This window comes from Rosa rugosa, chromosome 2, assembly GCF_958449725.1.
Source record: "Rosa rugosa chromosome 2, drRosRugo1.1, whole genome shotgun sequence".
In the NCBI taxonomy this organism is placed as follows: Eukaryota; Viridiplantae; Streptophyta; class Magnoliopsida; order Rosales; family Rosaceae; genus Rosa; species Rosa rugosa.
Genome location: NC_084821.1, coordinates 19,835,656 through 19,861,954, shown reverse-complemented (window position 1 = coordinate 19,861,954; position 26,299 = coordinate 19,835,656). Strand labels below are relative to the sequence as shown.

The window sequence follows — 26,299 nt, the reverse complement described above, 5'->3', positions numbered from 1 at the left end:
AAAGCCCATTCAATTCTTGTATTAATATCTTTTTATGTAGTTATATTGAACTAATCATTAGGTCATATGTTTTTTTAATTTTGTATTTTATTTTGGTCAATCATTAACATATCATAATTTTTTCATAGCTTTTTGTATTTTTTTTAACAAAATATTATGACATATAAATATAATGGGCTCGGCCCGGCCCGGCCCGGCCCTAAAAAGCCCGTAAGGCCCTGGGCCCATGGGCGGCCCTGGGCCTTGATTTTTAAGAGAAGCCCGGCCCTGCCCGGCCCGAAAAATAAAAAAAATATGTTTTGGCCCTGCCCGGCCCGGCCCGAGCCCATTAATTTTGGGCAGGGCCGGCCCTGCCCTGCCCATTGACGACCCCTATGTCAATCCATTAGATATGTAAGTAATATTATACAATGATTAACCCTTAAGGGCTATGTCAGAGTCAAACAATGCCTATGAAATCATAACATGACATCACCATACCATGATCAACCCTTAAAGGCTACGTCAGAACCGAACACTACCTACGAGATCCTGAATAAACATCCTCATAGAATAAAGCTCCAAGTCAAATTAGTAACCTAACACCACCAGAACTAGAAAACGAAAAATTCAAGTTGTAGTCCCAATTTATTCGTGATCTCAAAAAATCATTCTACGTAGAGGGATCTCAGGATTTTTTTATAGGCTTAGGAGCCTAAAATAAAACAAAAAGAGGAAGCCCAAGATCAGTGGTAGAGAGTCCAAACCCGGGCATCAGCCAAACCTTAACTGCGGTGCCGCGATCACCAAAACCGTTGAACATCATCAACAAAGCCAACAACTAGGGATGGCAATGGGGAGGGTAGGTAGGGTAAGGGGATTAAATTACCATCCCCATACCCGACTTCATTCCCCATCCCCTTACCCACCCCCTCAATCCCCGTAATAAGAAACTGGGGATTCCCCGTCCCCGTCCCCGTCCCCATTGGGGATTAGGTCCCTGTACCCACCTCAATCCCAGTTAACAATATTACTAATTTATTATATAAAAAAAGGGTAATACGACTGCGTTTCACTTCGGTCCATGAATTTGAAATATCCTATAAAAACCCGGAAACCCTAGCCTAGAGCGACGAAGCCAGTTTTCAAATGGCGGATTACCTACCCGAAGATGTGATAGTTCAAATCCTGCAGAGGTTACCAATCAAATCCCTAATTCGCTTCACCTCCGTTTCGAAATGCTGGCGTTTCATCATACTGTCCGACCCAAACTTCGCCAAATCCCAATTCCAGGAAACCAAGAGTCGCAGAGTCCTCTTCTGCCTCTACTGCAAAGAATCCCGTGCCTTGGAGACGCCGTGGTCCACCGGAGAAAATTCTACTGACTGCAGAAAGCTCAGATGCCCATTCAAGCAGCCGGACGATGAACTCTACTCATTCTCCTACTGCAATGGTTTAGTATGTGCAGCTCTTTGTGATCGAAACCGGATGGGTATGGAGATTTATATCTGGAACCCATCAACTCAGTTCTTCAAGGAACTACCCGCTTCTCCCTTACGATTTCCATTTCTACGCTGTTATGGTTTTGGCTACTTGTCAGCCACTGACGACTAAAAAGTTCTCATAGGCAACCTCTTCTCATCGAACACCAACCACCACATCTTCTCGTCGAACACCAACATTTGGAAAAGGATCAAATTATTGAATTTGGCTTTATTATATTGGTGGACAAAATCCAATTTGAATGGCCCATGGTGATCACGTGGGCAAGGCACCCCTAGGTTACACTACTACAAAAAGGTCATCAGACGACAGTGAATTTGTGTTGTGTGATGACCAAGCTCACCGTGGTCTAAGTGAGTGTTGTGTGATAGTACTTTGCTCAACAGAATACTAGTTTCCGTTGTGTGAATTCTGCGCAGGCATGTGTCTGGCATGGCATGCGCGGGGATGCCGCGGCACAGTCAGACAACATAAAAGGAAATTTGCCGTTGTCTGAGATTCATAACACACAACAGATATAACTCATTCTTTGTTGTCTGAGATTCATAACACACAACGGATATAACTCATTCTTTGTTGTCTGAGACTAATAACAGACAACAGATATAACTTAATATTTGCTGTCTGAGGTGAGTAACACACAACTGAAGTAAAATTATCTCCCTTGTCTGTTGATTACTCAGACAACAGTGATCATTTTATTTCTGTTGTGTGTTACAAATCTCACACAACAGAATTTTGTTTTCTTTTGTTGTTGGTTGTTAGTTCACACAACAACTATATTTGGTTATCCATTGTGTGAATATTGTAATCAAATTGGGTACCAACCAGTGACTGTTGTAGGAGAAGCCTCAATTTTGAACTCTTTTATCATCATACAACACATGGTTTTGTATTGTGTTGTATGACTTAACCTTGGACAACAAGAAGAATATCAATATAAATGTTTGTCCAGAAATAATGCTCGATATATTACCAGATAAATAATACTCTAACCCATTTCATTCAAGTACCATTATTCAAGCATTCATACATTCAAGTAACTAGATGATGCACTAAACAAGAGAATTCCTAGTTAGCTACACAAGAATAAAAAAACATTCCTATTCTCGATATATAGCTCTTAGCCTTCAACTGCCTTTGGCTTCAACAAAACTTGGAATGTCTCACTCCCCCAATTGGCCTGCAAAATGCAAACTTGTTTAGTGATTTGATGAAATTTGACAATGTCTGCATCAGGCACAACATGATTTAATGGTTGCAGAAGAAAGATAATACAAAGCTGCATGGGAATGTGAAGAAAGAGCAGTGAAACAAGAAAACGAAAATGCAGGAAATTAACAGCAAAGAACAGAAAATGCAAGTGAAACCAAAACCAGCAAAGTCCAGAAATCACAATATAAATACATTGATTTCCACCATTGCCACATGAGTACATGACTCTAGATACAAAATGGACATGTTCTTTCTCTTAAGGGCAACAAAAACGACATTTAGCTTAGGATAGAACAGAGCCAGAGTCAGAGCCAACCTTAACAATGATCTGCAATCCTAGCTTAGGATAGTTTTGTGAGATCTGCAATTCTAAATAGAAAAAAAAATACATAGCTGTATAATTATAAGCTTTATGGCAACACCTTATTATCCCCAAGAGAGGGTACCTGACAAAGATACATGCATGGCAGTCACAAATGTACTCCAACCACTAGTAAGCAAGTGCCTCTTTGGATGACCTACATTTATTGAGGGACATACAGCTTAGAATCCAATACAGAAGGTTACAGGATGATCATGCACAAGGACTAGCAGTGTTCACCAAGATTAAGAAGATGATGAGAAATAAAATCGTAAAGGTAAAGTACATAGCATTAGTGACCATTTATGAGTAGGGCCAAATCAATTGCCTTCCATGATAACAGGTTTTCTGGGATATCCTAAAATATGTCCTATTTAATGTAATAATCACAGATCAGATGCATACTATTGCATTGTTGGACCAAAGAGAAAATTTATGTTTTGAAACATCTAATCTTAAGATGTTAAGGCAATTGATTATCATACAAAGTCGGAGCCCCAAGGGCTGCATATCTAGTGGCTGCAGAGATATATGCATTGCATGCACCATATCCACCCTGTGGTGCTGACATTCTGCCCACTGGTTTAAAGTCATCTTCTTGAAAACAAAACTTTATAAATCTTGCTTCTTGAATTAACAATGTGACCAACAACTTACTATTATCAACGAAAACTATGAACCAAAACTATGAATATAAAATGGAAACTGACCTATAAGATTAATAATACTAAAAGTAAAGGTCAGTTATGCTGTAACTTGCCTTGGGTGTTGCTCGATCAACAACTACATTGGAACCCCCCCAATTCATGGGTATCAGCCATTAAATTTTCCACGGAGTCTGCAATTTAGAGAACAATTATCACTTCAGTAATTTTTTCATCACAAAATATATGCACAATGAACCACAAACAAAATATGACACAATCAGCTCTCAGACACTGTATCCTCATTAAGCCAACTCGGTATATTCACAAAATTGAAGATCGATAAAGATTGCTATATCGATATAAAACAGGTTATTTACTATGTGAACAAGCTATAAAGGTTAAGCTACATAAGCAACACAAGCTCTAAGGGGACGAGAGCTTTATGGTAAATTGAAAATGCAATTAGCCTCTATTATGCACAATTTCAACTGCAAGTCAAACAGAAAAGTGAAATGATCTTACCTGCATTTTCAAAGGTAATAAACCCAATTCCTCGATGCATTTTTGAGCCTTGATCCTGAAGTAACAGATAAACAGAAGTCATAGGACATCAAGTCCAAACCAACAATACTTGAAAACATAAATGAGTTGTAGAGTACAGATGAATCTTGGTGGTACGTGCATGTGTACAGGTATGGACTATGGATACACATACTTAGAATGACTTGAGTGCACGTGTCTTGAAAAGTACCAAAAGAAAGCATACATAGATAGATAGAGAACCTTCGGCATGTATAAATCTGTTATCTCTCCATATTTCCCAAAATGACTGCAAAAGAGATTCAAAGAAACATCAGTTTGATTCCAGACCATGGCAGAAGAAAATGATTAAATAAGAACAAATCAATGAATGACATTAATACCCTCGAAAGTTTGCTTCTGTCACAGATTGTGGGATCCTTGCAACAAATATCCTGGTAACTTTTCTTGCAGGTGCTCTCATCTCTTCCTGCAAACAAAAAATATAAGCACAAAGAATTTTATGCTACTGAAAATAAAATGAAACATACATGACAATTACATGTAACCAAGATAAAAAGATTATGAGAGTAGCATTTCAAATATACTAATACACAGATTTTGAGAACCTTTGGGGTAGCCGGCCACTTTAACTTCCAGCATTCTATTACCAAGAAAGTGCTCACTTGATGACACGCTCTGTAGCCAAAAAGATGTCAGCAATTAGACATTTTGATATACTGAATGTGGATCTAACCAGAACTGAAAATCCAACTCACCTTGGCATCCTCAGCTGATGCAAACGTTACATATCCAAATCCACGAGATCGGCCAGTTGACCGCTCCTAAAAGTAAGAGAACCAAAAGTCGTAAGAGACGCTTATAAGGTCCCGACATAGGGTCAAGAATGCAAACACGCATCAAACTAAGATCAAATCAAAACATTATCACAATTGCTCATGGAATTAGTCTATTTCACAATGTACAAATTTCAACCAAATCTTAATCCACACAAGTATCTAGTTCGGTGGCATAAAAGAAATGAAATTTCATCCTCATTAGTAAACTAAGCCCTAAATAACAATGCAAGGAGGAGATTCGAGGAGGAGGACCGCTCATGAATGCTTAGTCATGAGCATGGACCGCATTTCAGATCTTGACATAAAACCTTCAGCCTTCAAACAGATGCATAATCTGAGATTACTTAAGTTACACTTTGGGCGGTACTCCATGCGCAGTACTCCATGGGTCAACAAAGTTCACCTTCCTCGAGGTCTCGAGTGTCTTCCTCAAGCCCTTAGAATTATGCAGTGGGATGGCTACCCTTTGAATTGACCATAGTTTGAAGGCGAGGAGGAGGAGATTCGAGGATTTGAGAGCAAGGAGGAGGAGATATGGGGATTTGGGTCGGTATATCGGGGAAGAAAGGCGGAGGAGTGTGAGAGAGGACTGAGATTTCATTCATGTCGAGAGATAGTGTCGAGAGAGGACTGAGTGGAAGGCTTTGTTTTCTTTTATTTAAACCTAGCAAAAATTCTCAAAGTTATTCACACAACAGAAACCTCACCAAATTGTCGTCTGAGTGCAGCACTAAAAATCAAAATGTGAAATCATGGAGGGAAACATGGGGCCTTCAGCATTTTGGCTCAAAATGTTGCCGCCCAGTTCCATCTTCACACAACAGAAAATCTTAAATCTGTTGTACAATTACAACAGCTTGCACTAGGCCTATCTAGGAGAAGACATTCAAGCAAGCTTCCTTAAATTTTTGATGCTTAGTTTTTCAATCACACAACGAAAATAGCAAACCTTGTTGTCCTAGTAGCCCAAATTTCAGTGTTTCAAGAGCCAACCAAGACTCCAAAGTGGAGGGAAATCTGCCGCTAAATTTTTTAAGACTCAGACGACAGACATTACTTCATTTCCGTTGTGCAATGTAGTTCTGATAAAAAAAATTTCACTTTGTTGGCATTCACACAACAGAATATAACAAGTACCATTGTCCAATAAAGCTTACTTAAACACACAACGGATGATTTCTGTTCCGTTGTATGATTAGTGTTGTGTGATTAACTTGTTGTAGTAGTGTTAATTAGGATAGGATATATATATATATATATATATATATATATATATATGTGTGTGTGTGTATGTCTAGATTAATTAGGCAATATACATATATGCTGCCAGTATTGCAGAGAGAGAGAGAGAGTTAACTAGGTATTGGTGTATTGGGATTTTGGGTAGAGAGTTTATCATCAAACTCTAATTGTATTCTCTCCAACTGATTATAGTGGAATTTCTCGCCGGCTCCGAAGTGGACGTAGCTCAATCATATTGATTGAGTGAACCACTATAAATTCTTGTGTTCTTGTGTTTGCTTTCTTTTTCGTTGTTCGGTTGCTCATCTAGTTCCATATCAATATTGTGTTTGTTACGCTTCAGCACTACAAACTGGCATCAGAGCTCTGGTTATGAATTGGGAATTGATTCATTGATTGGAAATCATGGTTGACGAGAAAAAGAAAGGGGCTGAGTCTTCAGGTTCTTCGCGTTGGTCGACTTCCAGGCCATCAATTGGTAATGCCAAATTTGAAGTTGAAAAGTTTAATGGCACCAACAATTTTGGCATGTGGCAGTGTGAGATGATGGATGTCTTGTGTCAACAAGAATTGGATATAGCTCTGGAAGATAAACCTACAGATATAGATGATGTGGATTGGGCGAGAATTAACAAGTGGGCTTGTGGTTCTATCAGAATGTGCCTTGCTAAAGATCAGAAATTCTTTGTCATGAAAGAAACTTTTGCAAAAGAGTTGTGGAAGAAATTAGAAGACCAATATATGATCAAGAGTGCTGAAAATCGGTTTCACTTGAAAAGGCGGCTTTTCCGATTTAATTATCAACAGGGTGTTTCTGTTTCTGAACACATCAGTGATTTCAATAAGATACTTGCAGATTTGGCTAATTTGGATGTGCAAATTAGTGATGAGGATAAAGCTTTGTGTTTGCTAAATTCTCTTCCTGACGAGTATGAGCATTTGATTACAACTTTGTTGCATGGAAAGAATGTTGTGAAATTTGATGATGTGTGTAATTCATTGATAAATAATGAGTGCCGAAAGAAAGAGAAGCAACTTCAGAATGTGTCAGGTGAAGCACTTGTAGTAAGGGGTAGATCTGATGAGAGAAAACCTACTGGAAAAAGAGGTAAATCTCGTTCCAAGTCAAGAAATAAATTTCCTGCAAAAGATGAGTGTGCTTTTTGTCGCAACAAAGGTCATTGGAAGAAAGATTGTCCTAAGTTGAAGAACAGAGACAAGAAGGGTTCTGAAGTGAATGTTGTAAGAGATGATGAAAATGATGACTTTGATTTTGCTTTGAGTTGTTCATCAGCTTTTGAAGATTTTGAAGAAGATGAGATTGAGTTTGCTTTGGCTAATTCATCTGCAGTTGGTTATTCTGACAAGTGGATTATGGATTCAGGTTGTTCACATCATATGTGTCCTAATAGGGAATGGTTCTCTACTTTCAAGGAGTTGAGTGGTGGAGTAGTTTTGATGGGAGACAACAGTCCTTGCAGAACAAGAGGGATTGGTACAATTCGTCTCAAGATGCATGATGGAGTAGTCAGAGAATTAACTAATGTCTGGTATGTTCCAAATTTGAAGAAAAATCTTATCTCTTTGGGAACTTTAGAATCAAAAGGGCACACAATTACATTGAAAAGTGGAGTTGCTAAAGTTGTCTCTGGTTCACTTGTGATGATGATGAAAGGTGAAAGGTTCAGAAATTTGTATTTTCTACAAGGGATCGAGCACAGTGACAGGTGAAACAGCAATATCTGAGACTGTAGATGATGATGCAAACAATACAAAATTATGGCATATGCGTCTTGGACATGCTGGTGAGAAAGCAATGCAGGGATTAGTGAAGCAAGGTCTATTGAAAGGTGCAAAGACCGGAAAATTAGAATTTTGTGAACATTGTGTCTTGGGAAAACAGACTAGAGTTAAATTTGGCACCGCAGTTCATCAGACTAAAGGTACTTAGATTATGTTCACACTGATGTATGGGGACCTACCAAAACTGCATCTTTGGGAGGTAAGCATTATTATGTCTCTTTTGTTGATGACTTCTCTAGAAGAGTATGGGTGTACACCATGAAGCATAAAGATGAAGTCTTAGATATATTTGTGAAGTGGAAGAAGATGATTGAGACTCAGACCGGTCGAAAAATTAAGAGGCTCAGGTCAGATAATGGTGGTGAATACAAATCTGATCCGTTCTTGAAACTATGTCAAGATGAGGGCATTGTGAGACACTTCACAGTTAGAGAGACACCACAACAGAATGGGGTGGTAGAGCGCATGAATCGAACTTTATTGGAGAAAATTCGGTGTATGTTGTCTAATGCTGGATTAGGCAAAGAATTTTGGGCTGAGGCAGTTGTGTATGCAAGCCATCTCATTAATAGGTTACCTACTGCTGCACTTGAGGGAAAAACTCCCATGGAGGTATGGTCTGGTAAGCCTGCTACTGATTATCACTATTTACATATTTTTGGTTGTCCTGCTTATTTTCATGTCAGGGAAAGCAAGCTTGATCCAAGGGCCAAGAAAGCTATATTCTTGGGATTTAATGAGGGTGTTTAGGGATTTAAGCTTTGGTGTTCAGATGTGAAGAAAGTTGTTGTAAGCAGAGATGTGACTTTTGATGAGGCTATTATGGTTGATCAGAACAAGCAGAAAAATGAAGAGCAGAGAATGACCGTAGAGAGTTTGCAGCAGGTGGAGTTAAAGAAAAAAATTGTTGAAACTCCAATTGATCCAGTGAGTCCTATTGTTGATTCAGATGATTTAAATATTGAGGACATGAGTGTTGAAGTAGAGGCTCCAACCTAAGAGCCTACACAGCAAGATGGACCAATTGCAACTACAAAGGGAAAAAGGAATGCTCAAAAGCCAGCTTGGCTTAATGATATGGTGACTTATGCACTCCCAGTTACTGAAGAAGAAATTCCTACTACTTATGAAGAAGTTGTCATACATGCAGATTGTGTAGAATGGGAAAAAGCTATGGGTGAGGAGATGAAGTCTCTTCACAAGAATAAAACATGGGAGTTGGTTCAGTTACCGCATGGGAAGAGAGCAATTGGTTGCAAGTGGGTGTTTGCTAAAAAGGAAGGATCACGGTATAAGGCTAGATTGGTAGCTAAAGGCTACGCACAAAAAGAAGGAATTGACTACAATGAGGTATTTTCTCCTGTTGTTAAGCATTCTTCTATTCGTATTTTATTGGCCTTGGTTGCACAGTTTGATCTTGAGTTAGCACAGCTTGATGTAAAAACTGCTTTCTTACATGGTGAATTAAAAGAAGAGATATATATGACTTAGCCAGAGAGGTTTAAAATTGCTGGTAAAGAAAATTGGGTCTGCAAACTGCATAAATCATTATATGGTTTGAAACAATCACCATGGCAGTGGTACAAGCGGTTTGATAAATTTATGTTCGGTCAGAAGTACACTCGGAGTCTTTATGATCCATGTGTTTATTTTCGCAAGCTACAGGATGAGACTTTCATTTATTTGCTCTTATATGTTGATGATATGTTAATTGCATCTAAGAGCAAGGTGGAGATAAATAAATTGAAATCACGATTGAGTGGTGAATTTGAGATGAAGGACTTGGGAGAAGCTAAAAAGATTTTGGGCTTGGAAATTGAACGAGATAAATCAAGAGGCAAAGTTTGTTTGTCACAGAAGCAATATTTGAAGAAGGTACTGCATCGGTTTGGCATGAATGATAAATCTAAACCTGTAAGTACACCTCTTGCCTCTCACTTTAAGCTTAAATCTACTATGTCTCCTAGCACAGATGATGATATGAAATATATGGCCAAAGTTCCTTATGCTAGTGTTGTTGGTAGCTTGATGTATTGTATGGTGTGTACTAGACCAGATATTTCACAGGCCTTAAGTGTGGTGAGCAGATATATGCATAACCTAGGTAAAGGTCATTGGCAAGCAGTGAAGTAGATTCTACGGTATATTCTTGGTACTGTGGATGTTGGATTGGTTTTTCAGCAGGATAAGACGAGTCAGTGTGTTGTTGGATATGTGGACTCTGATTTCGCAGGTGATTTGGATAAGTGCCGATCTACTACAGCTTATATATGTGTTTACTCTTACTAGTGGACTGGTGAGTTGGAAGTCGAATTTCCAACCTACAATTGCTTTGTCGACTACAGATGCTGAATATATGGCGGTAACAGAGGGTGCAAAAGAAGCAGTTTGGCTTCGTGGTTTGCTTGAGGACTTGGGAATTATTCAAGAATATGTGGATATATTTTGTGACAGTCAAAGTGCTATTCATTTAGCAGAGAACCAAGTTACTCATGCTCGTACTAAACATATCAATGTCAAATTTCACAAGATTCGTCAGATGGTGGAGCATGGTGATGTTCAACTCCTCAAAATTGGAACTACAGATAATCCTGCTGATTTGTTGACAAAGTCGGTTCCATTGAGCAAGTTCAAGCATTGCTTGAACTTGATTGGTATTTGTAGAATTTGAAATTCCCTACGGGGATGTCGGAACGGTGATTGGTTTTGAAGTTCTACTTTGGAGAATTTACATCAAGTAAAACCAAGGTAGAGATTATTGAATTTGGCTTTATTATATTGGTGGACAAAATCCAATTTGAATGGCCCATGGTGATCACGTGGGCAAATATATATATATATATATATATATATATATATATATATATATATATATATATATTAATTAGGCAATATACATATATGCCGCCAGTATTGCAGAGAGAGAGAGAGAGTTAACTAGGTATTGGTGTATTAGGATTTTGGGTAGAGAGTTTATCATCAAACTCTAATTGTATTCTCTCCAACTGATTATAGTGGAATTTCTTGCCGGCTCCAAAGTGGACGTAGCTCAATCACATTGATTGAGTGAACCACTATAAATTCTTGTGTTCTTGTGTTTGCTTTCTTTTTCGTGTTCGGTTGCTCATCTAGTTCCATATCAATATTGTGTTTGTTACGCTTCCGCACTACACAAATCCCCTTTACGTCTCCAAAGGGACGATCAGTGGACTCTTTCAAATGAGGCACTTCATTTGGTTGATAAGGAGATACTGTCTTTCGATTTAACCCATGAGAAGTTCCGAACAATGCAGCTGCCTGACCCCGAACCGGGTCAGTATATCAGAGAGCTAGGGGACTTTAGAGGCTGCCTGTGTGCATTTGATTATAAGAATCAACATATTGGCTTTATTTATTTGTGGGTCATGAAAGAATATAACGTGGGTGAGTCCTGGACTAAGCTCTTTACATTAAAGATTTCCGATCAGCCTATGCCTGTACTTTGTTTAAGGCCGATCATGGTTATGGAAACTAGTACAATTCTGGAGATAGGGATTTCTAATGAGGATAGGCATTTGGATACTGAGTTCAAGTTGATAAAGAGTTGTCAAAAGGAAGAGAAGTTTGAAACACTAGGGGTCAGCAGGAAGATGTATGGCAAAATTATTGGATATGAAGAGAGTCTACTTTGGCTTGGTTAGTCATTCTCATTTTCAACTCCTATTTTCTTCTTTCATTCAAATTGTTTCAGTTCACATTAGTAACTAATCTGAGTCACTCTCATGATAATACCATATATGTTCACCGTACCATTTGCTTTTTCTAGGTTTAGTCTGCGGCTTACGCGACTGTAAAGGCATCTCTAAACTTTGATATCTTCATGCGTAAATCTGTGTTTGTGTTTGCTATAAACCGCCTACACAAAGCAAAGGCCATTGCATTATTTAAAACAGAGAAAGGACATACCATAATGACTTGATTATAGTATGTTACAGTGGCCTTCCCTACCAGGCTGCCACATTCGGTTGTCATGATGCAATATAATGGAGATTGCACACTGTTTCATCATTTTTCTGTTTTATAGTCCCGATTTTGCATAACCAGTCATTTGGTTATAGATTTCCTTCCATCTCTTCCTTCGTATGTATTTACGAATTGGATATGTAATACATGTAAAAAGGTGTCAGGAAGTTTTCAGTGACTGTAAATTGCTCTGTTTGTGGTTCAGGAGACCATAACAACAGGACCTGCACTATGGAACTAGCCAAGAAGGCTGGGAATGCTTCAGAAGCTGGGGTAAGCTTCAATCACATCATGATGACTTCTGATGATCTATTAGTGTGATGGATCGATGTTAAAATGGTCACTTTTGTGTGTTTGTTCGACTAGGGGCAGAATAATGGTGAACAAGGCAGAATGAATGTTAATGTGGATAACCAAGGGTCAAATCCTGTCAATGTGTGTGTTCAAAACCATGGCAGCAGCTCTGTTGTTTTTCCATAGCAAACAAAACAATTGACAGCAAAGGAGTAGGTCAGTCGACTTAGAATTAATGTAATTGTAAATAAATGGTTTACTCTGTAGTTTTTGGTTCTTATTGGTACTTCTATAGGCTATGATGGTTATGATGTACTCCTTTTTTGATTTGCCTCTTTATTTATTTTTGTTGTTTTCTGCCTGTCTCTCTTTTTTGTTTTTGATTTAGGTTTCTCATTCATGTAAATGACATATATTTTCCAAGCAGTCATATGCTTTTGTTTAATGAAGACTGGTAAGAGTGTGTAGTTGCTTTCTGGTATGTCTACGAAATTTTCTTGGCAGATTTGGTGTATTTGAAATTATTATCGAGCAGCTTTTTAATTTTTCATTTGTGTGATGGTGTTGTCATGGAATGTTGCAATAATTGTTGTTTTTCAGGTCAGCAGAGCACCAAAGAGATCAAAAAAGGTATGAGAGTCATCTGCTGCAGCTCAAACATCACAAACTGCTCAAGCAACCTCCCAAACTGTTCTGTCATCATCCCAAACAGCACCTGCATCTGCCTCACATCCAACTTAATCATCACGGAATAGTGTCTCCCAACTCTTGATTTGTCCCGGTCCCGGGTTGGTCAAGGCAGTCCAAATTTGGCAAGAAAGTGTAAGAAGACACCAGAGAAACCAATTGGACCAAAACAACCAAGCAAGGCAATTCTTGATTTTCTGATTTCCGACAGCAGCCTAAAAGTGACTTCAGAAAGCCATCATGCGATTTGAATACCAAATGGGAAATGTCCCTGAAGTTCTGTAATGGTCAATATGATGTTTTTTCTTTTATGCATCTTAGTACTCTACATTTTATATTTGAATTTGTTGTGGGATATATATGTTTGAATGCCAAATGGGAACAGAGTTGGATAGTTGGATCAGACTTCATATGGATGCCCAACTATGTAGAACTCAGTTATTATTGCACTTGTGGCATTTGTTTTCCATTTCAGATTAGTGCAAGTGTATCAAGAGCAATTATGCTCAAAATTTTACAACATACTGAAATTTGCGGACTCTATACAAGATTCACAACGCACAAATATAATCCTGTCATGTTATGTTTCTTCAGTCCACTCCCATAAACGGCAAATATAAGGAGTTTTCATGATGAAGAGAAGCTTGAAATGATATATGGTTAGCAGGAAGACACGTCTCTGAAACATGTTTGAATTTGAAGAGAGTCGACTTTCGTTTGGCTCAACGATCGGTTTGGCTATTCAAATTCTGGTCAGTCCTCATTTTCAACCCTTTTTTCTTGATACATTGGAATTGTTTCGGTTCACATTAGTGACTTGACTGACTTCTCTAAGTTACTCTCATAATAATATATGTTCAATGTACCATTTGCTTTCATTATTTTCAGGTTGCTGTGACATCCTTAAAAACTTTAGTTTCTACCAAGACTGGTCAGTACAATTTTACTAAATACATCAAATACAATGGACAAGCAACGTCCATGGGAAAATGATTTTTTCTTATATCATAAACGTATCCTGAGAAATGTCTGTGCTACTAGATGCTTAATGTTATAGAGAGTAAGTACAATGGCTGGTTATCTCCCTTCGATTGCTTTTCAGGCTATGCAGTAGCTTTTTCTTTGCTCTTCTGCTCTTTGAAGCTTCCCTCCAAGAGCGGCGAACACTTCCGCAGCGCATGATATCCATGACACTTACGCTCATGAATATCTGTAAAAGGGATCGTTCCCCATCGATCTCTCCCCAATTTCAGAAGTTGGCCTTGTTGTTCATCATCGTAATTAACAAAGATATTTTTTCCTGCAACCATCATAGATCAAAACTAGGTACTGTGTACTATTATAAAAATTTAGATCAAGCATTAGAAACGTTAGAACGTAACCTTTTTCTTTCATAATATTATACAAATTAAAAGGACAAATAGCAAATAGTGAACCTCATTTTGTTAGATACTTAAGGTCATCTGTTCAAGAATTTCTTCAATGTGGCACGGAAAAATCTTTACACACAGAATGTTTTGGAACCAGTAAATTAAAGTTAGAGCAATGACATTGAACTACTCGTTTCTTCAATGAGTCACAGAAAAAATCTTTACACAGAATGTTTTGGAACCAGTAAAATTTAGAGCAATGACATTGAACTACTCGATCTTAATTAAAACAGAACAGTATTAGAACTTTTGAGTCACATCTGTCACTTAATGCATGCCTTAGGTGATAAACAAATTCTAGACAACTTAACAGATGTCCACTATTTGTGAACGTTGGACGCACAAAACTTCAGATGAATGCTCAAACCTATGAATTAACCTTCACTGCATGATAAATGATATGCAGCAAAACCCCATAGGATATTTTTGAGCAATAGGGGACGTGCAAAGCACTGGACTGTTTCATCTAGTATGCTTATAATTTACATCTGCTAAACTACAAACAATTAAGTCAAGGAGGCTAATTTAACATCAGGGAGACTGCAGTAGCATACACAAAGGTGATCAAAATCAATAATTGAAGGCAGTAGTGATTCTAAATAAATATGGTATCTATTTTTCTGAAAGAAGAAAAGAACAATATAAACTAGGGTCATAGCATTGATGTTACATAGCGATTCCAAGCATAAAACTATACTTCCAATAATTCCAAAAGAGAAAACTTTTCTTGCTTTGAATTTTAATTACAGAAAGATCATGTTTCCCCTTCAAGCAAGGAGATCACCGGCAAGTAGGAAACAAGATTAACATAGAAAGTGAAGTACATAAGAAGCTACGTAATAGGCAGAACAAAACCATAAAAGTCAATCAATAATGGAAACTTTATTCAGTTTTACGGCTATAATACTTTGAGAACATACTACATATAATGTTCACTACGCAGTACGAAAACACAAAAGTCCGTAACGGAAACTTTATTCAGTTATACGACAGTGAAGCATTGAAAGCACACTGCAAATTTGATGAAGGTTCGAGAATATAATCTATTATTGTCAACGAAGATTGGAGAACATTCTAAATAATTTGACAAAGAATTTGATTTTTAAAAAATAAAAAGAGAACATTTGTGCTGTATTAAATGTCAGAATCTTTTAGACAATTCCTGCTATTTCTTCACAACAGAATGGTTAAATTCAAATCGATCCTGTCCTGATATGATAAAAGAATGTCGTACTTCATCGTCAGTCAAATATAATCAGATGATAGTAACAGAATTGAAACCAGAATAATCTCAATGAAATCACTCATATGGAAAGCAGTTTAATTATTTGGAATCTGAGGATCCTTGGTCAATTAATTTCCAATTCATCCACTTCAGGTTCAAAACATGATTTTTTGAGAAAATAGTAAAATATGTTGTAAACATTTCACAGACAGCATGTGATACTCGTATGAAGCATTTTCAAAAACTTTAGGGTACAGGCTTTTTCTATGCCTAGTCGAAGAGTACCTCATGCATTACTGAATTTCAATAAATTTTGATTCAAGTTCTTGGAAACAAATTGTCATATATCTGTGATATTCCATTATAACCCTGATAATCTGATATGAAACCTTAAATCTTATATAATTTTTCTTCAAAAAGAATCTCATGTACTTAACAATTAATGAGATTTGCATGTTGATTGTTTGCTTTACCAAAGAGGAGATTTCAAAACCTAATATGTCAGTGAAGCCTCTCAAAGAACCTGTAATCAATCAACATGCATCATTCTTCATAAATACATCATCTCCTAAAGAATTTCAGGGCAAACCAACCCAAATAAATTTTATTTGATATAAAAAAGAAATATAAAACAAAAGAAAGTACACCATTAACAATTTACTCAGATCTAACACAAGAAACCAGCTGTAAATCAAGTATGATCAACAAAAATATAAGTTATAACTGTATCAAAATATCAAATTCCACTTTTTTTAGCTTGAATTTCAAAGTTATGAAAAAGAAGGTTACCTTCTCTTAGATGTACTTGGCTCTCTAGTCTCCAACAGTCTGAGATAACACAGAAATGAGCCAGCTGATATTCATATAACTATATAAGGGGTACTCGGCTAATGAATTTACAGAAAAGCCCTTGTCCATTTGTAACAGCACACCGACCACGCTATAAATCCTTGAGAAAGAACCAAGAGGAACATGCCAATTCAACATTTGAGTTGGGTTCAGTCATCTCTGACTGGAAAATGAAAAGAATCGGTTTCCAAGTGTGATTCAACCCTGGATGATACCTAATAGGAGTACAGGACTAAAAGAAAAAGGAAACTCCATAAATGTTTTCTCACAAAGATGCACGAAAGCAATGTAACTAAATCTGTGAAAAAGTTTTTCACAGAGAGCAATTTAACATGTGATAGGAGCATTTTAATGCGACGTTTTACTTGCATTTCCCTACATTTCTTGCGTTATTTCCTTAATAAAACTCTGTTTAGGAAAGTTTCCATTCTTCGATTGGGAAAGTTCCTATTTGTAGAAAATTTCCATATTTGTAGTTTCTATTTATCATTTTTAGTAAGTTTCTATTTTCGGTAGTTTCTACTTTTCAGTTTAGGAAAGTTGCCATTTTTCATTTTAGGAAAGTTTCTATTTTTCTTACTAGTTTCTATTTTCAGGACCTCCGAGCTAAAAAGTGGAAATGAACTCACGGAATGGAAGAGGAGCTTGCAAACGCCTAGGGGAACAAAAATGAAGGACATTGGACCACAGAAATGAGCAGAAATGAAGAAAAGAAGTTTTCCTAGTCCAACCAGGAAACCCTGCGAAATGGAGGAAGACTTCCCTAGCAAGTTTCCAACGCAACCATGAAAAAGAAATGGAAAAATAATGTGTTTTGCGTTGGAAGATGAGAAGGCTTGAAAATGAAGCAACAAGGCCCAAGAACTCTATGGATTTTCGGCAAAATGGATCAAGGCCCATCAAAGCCCATGATATTAGGGTTTGTGACGCATAACCCTAACCCTAGGGTTGTATTGCCGTGAAAACCAAAGAGAGAAACAAGGGATTGCCGTCCAAGTCAAGAAGAACCTAGAAGATTTCGGTTGAGATTTTCTAGGGCTATTTTTATGGAAAGAAATATACTTGGAGATAAACCCTAGAAGATTGCCGTGAAGAATGAAGAGGAAAAGAAGGGATTTGCCGTGTGAATCAAAAGAAAACCCTAGAGATTTCGGCAAAGTGATAAACCCTAGAGAGTTTTAAGGAAAGCCAAAGTGTGGAGACCAAGAAATGGCCAAAAAGGAGTCTAGATTCGTCCCCTATTTTCTCTAAAGATATTGTTGCCGAAATTGGTGAAGAAAATCAGAAAATATCTCTATATTTCGGCAATAATATATTTAGGGAATTAATATTGGAATTTTGTGATTGGTTGGAACACATCATAGGGCTTATGTGGCAAGCAAGCATTGGAGAAAAATTATGTGGAGTTATCATTGTTGCCGTGAGAATGCTTGGAGAAGTGCACGGCTTGGAGACCAAGGCATGCGTTCCCTATATATACTCCTTTCATTCTCAACGTTAGGTGTTCCCATTCATTGCGTTTTACTTTAGAAAAAAAATTAGAAAATCCCTCTAGCACAGCCGTGAGTTTCTCCATCCTCTAGAGCGAGCCACGAGTTCAAGCAAGGCCAAGGGAGAAGAAGAATTGCCGTGAGCATCATCATCCACCACCATCCTTGAAGCTTGCTTTCGAGATTCAAGAGACCACAACGTTAATCATCCATCTTCATCCTCCATCCACGGTGTAATCCGATTCTCCTTTGTAACCTTTGCTTTGTATTTCGTTGGTTTTGTTCTAGTTGACATATATGTTTGAACAAATTATTAATTCTGAAATTTTATGATTAATTGAGGAATTTTCAAATTCTTTTATTGCGATTCAAGGTTGCTTATGTGTGATTGTTTGATTAAATTGTTTAATTGATAACTCTTGTATGTTAATTCTAAATGGTTCGAAACTTTTAGGGTTTATGTATGAGTGGTGCTACGAATTTAAGAACATGAATCAACTTTTTGGTTTTGTGTTCTTGAATCGAAAAGTAGTAAAGGTTTTGTACAAAAATCGGATTTAATCAAAGAGGATTGCAATTAGGTGGACTTTTTCATACTAAGTTGCACACTTGAGTTGATAGCCTTTCTAGGTGCTTATTGCGTTGAACATGACATGATTGACTAGCTTTCTAGGGCTTGAATGCATGTTTGATAGGATTAGTCTTTGTGCTTTCACTTAGATTAATTAGCGTTGAAAAGTAAAATATGGAAATTGTTTGCTTTCTAACGATTTACATGATCAACTCCTTTTGCATGACTTTGATGAACAATATTAGGGTTTAATCGATTTTAATCATAAGTTTGGATTTGATCTTTGTTCTCTCATTCCATTCGTGTTTTTATGTTTTTATATTTTAATTGTTTTGTTAACTTAGTTAATTTTCGAAATCAAAATCAAAAATCCCCCCCCTTTTTCTTAAATAGTGTATATATGTGTGAATATTATACTTTGTTTTAATTTTAATTGTTTAATTGTTTGAAAATGACAGGTGTACCCTCAATCCCCGGAATAGAACGATCCTTATTTGCTTATACTACTAACGATATTTTCAGGGTTAAATTATGCGCTTGCTTTGAGCGTATCAACATGCTTGTGTCCAACTGCATTGAATGTGTGAATTCTGCACTAGATTTGCTTGGGTAAGTTTTCCTTCCAGTTCACCAACAATTGTCATTTTTGTCAACCAAATTCAAATTCATTTTATTTTGAATGAACTGACTGATAAGATATTTGGTGTAACCGTGTAAATAGTTACTTTCCTAAGTTGGATTCTCATTCTCATTTCTTGCTGGTGTATTGTCTTTAGAATCTTTTCTCTGTGGATATAGCTGTTCTTGGCACTACATTCCTTGTTAATTAAACATGTTAGTGGTTTTGCTACTTAAAAATTTTATGTCAGGTAAGGATCAACTGTAATCTGCTGTTATCATCTCATGATGATTAACTGTGATCTGCTTCTATGAATGGTTTAATTCATATAACATTATCAGTTTTCTGCAAGTCTCTGAGGTTAAAGAACACCAACCAGGAAGAGATTGTTGGTCTCGCACTCTCGCTACCTCAAGGAATTAATTCTTAATTTTCTAGAACAATAAAAAAAGCCTTTAAAGAAAATATTTAAACTTCACTCTATAAATAGAAATCTACAACGTACATGAAACCATCAAGGATCAAAACAGGATACAGTGTAAGCGTGAAGAATCAATGATCAAAATCAAACATTGAAGGGATTCATTAAAAACCTCAGAGACCTATTTCGGTCCACTAATACAAAGAGCAACTGCTACTGCATTTCATATTGTAAGAGATTTAAGTTCATCCAGTCATTTTTTTTTTTCAAGGAAAAATGCAACAAGAAAATTTGTGATTTAAGAATGTACGTGTACGAAAAATGTTGAAAGACAAATTGTTTAGGGAAATAGACTTGAATAAATGGCATTGAACTTATGGTCCATATAGAATGCATACACAAAGTGATCAAATTCTATTATGGGAGATAGCTAATCTCTGTAGTTTCTTTATTTTTCAGACAGAGAATGAAGAATTTCAGTAGGATAAGAGAAGAGATGTTACACTATGATGCCATACATCAATCTATATGTTTCTAGTTTTAAAAGATACTTTTTGTTGCTTACACTAAACAAGAAGATTACTACCGAGCGGAAGAAACAAGTATATATTTGTGCGAAGAATTGATAATCCTTCCATAAGGGAAAACTGATGAGTTAAAATGACAGACAGTCACATAGTGAAGAAACAAAAACTATATGTCAACAATGCTTTGAGAGACAAACTACAATTAGCAATGAAGCTTCGAGAACATAATGTAAGCTTCGAGAACATAGTATGATCGAACATAGTATGATCGCAACAAAGCTTTGAGAATATACTATAATCATTTACGAAGCTTCGAGAACATTCCAAATAATTTAGGTTTGAAATACTTGGATTTTATCAAGGATAACATTATATAAAGATACACATGATCCGTATTAAATTTGAGAAACTTTCTGTGAACCAATACCTGAGATTCTGTTGACAAATCAACCGTGAATATCAACTTGCCTTTCCCGATATGATAAATGAAATTCGTCATTGATCATTAATGAACTCTACTCAGATAAAACATAAATCAGAATTTGAATATACTCACTGAAGTCAATCACATCATATCTAAAGCAGTATGTAAAGAATCTGAAAATCCTCTAAAATAACTTAACCAAATTAATTATCCACTCCAGGTTCATATAGATGATGACCGAGGAAATCAGCCAGAGAAACTACCACAAAATACGCGTGTTAACTTTTCACAGACAACAAGTGGCACTCATATGAAGCATTTTGAACAACTTGAGACTACGGGCTTTTCCTAATTCTAGTCGAAGAAGGCCTACGTTACTGAGTTTCACTAGATGTGATCTTTGTTCTTGGGGAAACAAAGCATATATCTGTGATATAAGCCTGAAATCAGCTGATATGCAACCTCAAAACAAGATTATCTTTTTTCTAGAAAAACAAAAAATTCCAATTTCAAGATAATTAGATTTGTATGTTTCTTCTGCTTCAGCACTGCTTCAGCAAAGATGGATCAAAGCAATCCATATGTATATGACATGCAAGAAAGAACACAAGAAACAAGTAAATCCAAGTAGCTGAAATTCTTGGTTTATAAAACTATGATCACCAACAATCTATCTGAAACAAATTTCACAAATGTTTCAAGTTTGAATTTTTAAGTCTGAAGAACAGAAGAAAGAAGAGACTCTTGCAACAATTCAGCTTACCTCTGCTGAGAGCTCTTTCGTTTCTCCTAGAGTTTCAGATGACACATGGGAAATGAGAAGGATTCTCATATATGGGGAAAATTACAAAACAATTCCTTGCATGAAATATGAGAGCAGGGAACGGAAAACGTGTTGCAGTTCTGAGTCATTTTTTTTTTTTTTAAGGAATCTGAGTCTTTTTTTTTTGGACTTGGATTTACTGTAATGAAGTTCATTAATTGAAAGTGCCTGAAACTTTCTTTGGAAACGCTTCCTTACCAGGTGAGTTCATTGCAGATTACACGTTTTCCGATTGAGGTAATTCCTTGCAACTGGAAAATGAACGGCCGGTTCAGATTATTAAATTATTTCAATTGTAACAAGAAGCAGGACTAAGGAGGACAATGGAGTTGAAAGGGAAGGTGTCTGCGTAGAACATCAGTGCAGGAGTGGTCGAACTTGAAAGAAAAAGAATTTCAGCCGACTAGCTTCGTTTGATTTACCAAATATCAATGAATGACTGATTCTATAAGTTTTTTATTTTATTTTTTATATATATTATTTTATAGAAAATTACTCATAAGTGTCATTTTGAAACTTTAATTAGCCATAAGGCCACCTAAATTTTATTGTACAAATAAGGCCACCTGCATCCCCAAACTATTTCTTTCTTGACAATTTTACCCTTCCTACCTAACAGACCCAATTCCATCGATCTGTGATCGCTCTCTCTCTCTCCACGGTCACAGTTTCTCTCTCTCTCTCTGCTCTCCCTCTCTCCCTCGTCGATCACAGATCTTCACGTCTTGGTCTCCGCCTCCCTCCTACACGGTGCTCTCTCTCTCCTCCGTTTCGCGACTGGATCTCCGACGCACGAACTGGATCTCTGATGCACGACGCGAACTGGAACCAGATCTCTGATTCTCTCCTCTGCCTCTCTCTCTCTCTCTCTCTCTCTCTCTCTCTCCGGCGAAACACTCCTCTCCACCATCACGTCGGCGACTGGAACTGAATCCCCGACTAGATCTCTGAGGCACGAAATGGATCTCTGATGCACGATGGATCTCAGCCTTGGCTCCAGCAGCACCCTTCCTCAACGCCATCGCCTATTCTGTTGTCAATTCCATCTCCATCACCTTTCTCAGTCGAAGCCGAACCGAACGAAGACAAGCCGGAGTAGATTCTCACCGTCTCCGAGCAAGAGGACAACGTCGCCGGAATATAGCTCACCAGAATTGATCGTTCTATGGTTCGTTGTGCTAAGTTTTTTATTTTCTTATAGATTTGTGGTTTGAATCATGTATTGCTACTGTTTTTGGAAATGGCAAAAACTCCTGTATTGTTTTTTTCATTCAGTTTGATAGCTTTGGTTTGATTTGGGCAATTACTATGAATTTTACAATTGTTTTGATTTCTGAGTAGCTTTTGTATTGTTTTGAGTTATGGTAATGAAATTGGATCTTAATTTTCTGCCTCATTGTTCAACTTTGATCTTATGGTATCTATGTTTCTGATGGTGTTTTAGTTTGGTTTGTATTTTTGTTTTTGTGGTTGAATTAAGTTTTCTGATGGTGTTGTGATGTATTTTGATTGATGAATAATGAACCAATTCTTGTATGTTATTTGTTGCAGTTAGTAACTCTCTATAACTGTTATAGCGGCTTTTTAACATAGTGATAGTATTTTTCTATGTCTATGTTAGTATCTTTTCAACATGATGTCAATAGCTTCTATTTTCATTTTCATTATTTCAAGTTAGCAGCTCTGTGTAATTGTTCTATTGGCATTTTAATATCGTGATAGTAGCTTTATGTGTCTATGTTAGTATATTTTCAAGCTAATGTCAATAGTTTTTTTTTTTCAAATCAGTAGCTCTCTGTAACTATTATAGTGGTTTTCCATCATAGTGATCGTAACTTTCTGTACCTATGTTAGTAGCTCTCTAATGTTAGTGAAAGTAACTCTCTAATTAATGTTAGTGAGAGTAGCTCGTTGGTGTTGGTGACAGTAACTTTTGGTGTTGGTAAAAGTAGTTTTTGGTGTTGGTGAAAGTAGTTTTCTGGTGTTGATGAGAGTAGCATTTGTTGCTGATGAGAGTATCTTTTGGTATTGGTGACAGTATCTTTTGTTGGTGGGGATAATAACTTTTCATTTTGGGGAGCATAGGTTTTTTGGTAAGGAGTAGCTTTTGTTGTTTGTGATAGTAGCTTTTGTTATCTCGCCAGAGGTTGTCGGAAATCTCACCAGAGTAGCTTTTTGTGACCTCGCCGGAGGTGGCCGGGAATCTCATCAGAGTAGCTTTTGTTGCTAGCCACAGTAGCTTTTGGTGTTAGTGACAGTAGTTTTTGTGGTCGTTGGAGTTCGCCGGAGGTCTGCCGGAGACCCGCGCGGAAGTTGGCCGGAGACCCGTCGGAGTTGACCGGAGACCTCGCCGGAGAGGAGAGAGAGAATGATTGTTGATTTTGTACTCTAGTGGCATTTATGTAAATATGTTGGTTTTTAATATCCAAAATATAACACATTTTTTAATCTAGTGGCCTTATGAGGGAAAAAACTAGTTGGTGGCTTTATGACTAAAAAAACATTGAAAGATGCACTTATATGTAATTAACTCTCTTCATTATCAACTCCTATATTCTTCATTCATTCGAATACTTTCAGTCACAAATCTGACTCACTCTCATGATATTGTATGTTTAACTATACTACTACTGTTTTCTTTTCTAAGTTTTGGTTTGGTGATTTGAGTGGCTCTAAAGGCATCACTACAATCTGATAAGTTCATGCTTAAATCTCTTTGTGTTTCCTACAAAGGACATTACATCAATTAAAACAGGGCAAAGGCACATTCGATAATGACCTGCTTATGCATGCAAGCTGCCATAAGAATGGATTGGTAATTTGGTATTTATAGAATTTCTTACAATTTACTATTCCAACGGGTAGATTTTTTTTCAACAATTTTCTAGTAATTTTTTTTTAAAAAAATTGAATAAAATTGGAATTAATAACCCTCTATTTAATAGGAGCCGTTGATCAAATTTTTCAATAAAATCTGATCCGTTAAATTGCAAATATATCTGTTGCATTAAAAAAAAAAAGACATCATAGCCGTCCATATCCAAAATGGACGAATCTGGACCATCAATTAAAACGACCGTTGGGGGTTCCAACGGTCAGTAGGGGACAATTCAGAGCTCTCGGGCACCACCACAGCCCCATTTTTGGACTTTTCTTCCTTCTCCAAGTGCGCGTGCTTCTTCTTTCTTCTTGCAGTTGTAGCGCGCGCGCTGTCTCTACTTTCTCCTTCAAGCATTGTTAACCCGACCCACTGTTGAGGGGTGCTGGTTCTGAAAAAGTCCCATATTAGAGACTTGGGATAGCACCAAGTCCTATATTTCTAGGTTTGAGACCCCCTAAAAATGCTTGTTGGAGATGAAAAGTTAGGTCTTTCTACAAATTCTATTATGGAACCCCCTTGTTGGAGTTGCCCTTAGGGTACTCTGAGAAATGATTCTTTCTGTCGACCCCATAGGGGTGTTTTATTTTTGTACTGCTTGCTGAATTTATATAATGGGCAGACCTCTTTTGATCGAGAAGGTTGTAATAGGGGTAGAATATTTTATAGATATCCTAGTCTCAATAAAATAAAATCCATTTTTTTTTTAAAGGATTTAATTTTATTAGATATCAAAGCCATGAAAAAACAGGCCAGAGTCTAACAGGACTTACAAACAGAATCCCGGAACAAACCGGATAACCTATCTAAGCTACAACTAGACCCATTAAAATCTCTGGGACGCTCGCTGAACAGCAATCCTAAACTACGTAAAAATAATCTCGCTCTCTAAGGAACAACTATTCATCTAGTCTAATCTGCCAATCACGCAATTGTGGTACAAATATCAACTAGAAACATCTTACAAAAGCTTATAGAAATTACCCCTAAATCAAAAGGTTTGAGTCCAGAATGTCTAAAGAACCTAGAGAACTTAAGAAGATGCTAATCCCTTCCCCGTAGGGTTGGAACCAACATCATCTTCAGCCTCCTTGGTAGCCAACAACCTCGGCATCAGGTCGCTCCTCGGGCTCTTCTTGAGGGTCTCCAACAAATAGCCCCTATTTTCAGATTCGAGCCAAATAGGCCCAGTCCCTGTCTTTGGGCCACGAACAGCATCCCTAGGCCCAGTCAACTAAGGCCCAGAGATCTCCGGCCAGCATGTGAGCCCCCGAAAATTTTGTTTAATTTTTGAAGGTAATTTTTCGCCAGGTGATTTAAGTGAAGAAATTGACCTTGGAGATCAATTCGGTGTCAAGACTTTGATTTGGGCCTTATAATTTAAGTTTGGGCCAGAGTCCTTCGTTTTGGGCCTAGAAGGTTACTAAAGTTCATTGAAGCAAAAGATCGTCGAAGCAAATTTGAAAGGAAGGCGAATTGAGTTGAAGTGAAGATATGAATTTTTAGTTTTTACGAAATCGAGTTTCAGGTCTAAGACGGAGTCAAGAAATCAATAAAGAAGTTGTTGATGAAAAACGAGTAAAGAGCCGAAGACCCGAAAGAAATTAACCGGGAGTATTGCGTAATTTGCAACAAGGGAAAAACGGTCCTTACGCACCTAAAGTATAAATAGAAAGCTAGAAACCCTAAAACCTTAACTCTCTCATTTTCTCCCTCAGCCGCGTCCTACTCTCTCTCTCTCTCCGACCTCTCTCTTTCTCACCTTCTCTCTCTGCTAGCGCCAGAAACTCCATCTCCGGCCACCCGCTCTTGTCCCCACGACCACCAATCGATCCAACATCCAAATCCGACCCAAGCCTGAACCTTATCGTCGACATGCATCGCCGGCAGCCTCCGCGCGCGACAATTCAAGGCTGCGACGCCACTGTTG

General features: G+C 37.4%; 1 protein-coding gene and 1 pseudogene across 1 annotated transcript; one reads left to right on the top strand and one right to left on the bottom strand.

The window, feature by feature from the left end:
* The first annotated feature begins 1,128 nt into the window (after positions 1 to 1,128).
* Positions 1,129 to 1,593, top strand: LOC133730511 (putative F-box protein At3g16210). The gene has a single exon (XM_062158089.1). It carries the CDS (start codon positions 1,129 to 1,131, stop codon positions 1,591 to 1,593), a length of 465 nt encoding a protein of 154 aa, XP_062014073.1.
* A 1,673-nt stretch (positions 1,594 to 3,266) lies between these two features.
* Positions 3,267 to 5,071, bottom strand: LOC133734306 (heterogeneous nuclear ribonucleoprotein 1-like; annotated as a pseudogene).
* Between the last annotated feature and the right edge of the window lie 21,228 nt (positions 5,072 to 26,299).

Excerpts from the sequence above, each read along its gene's own strand:
- LOC133730511 (XM_062158089.1), top strand. The coding sequence starts at position 1,129 with ATGGCGGATTACCTACCCGAAGATGTGATAGTTCAAATCCTGCAGAGG.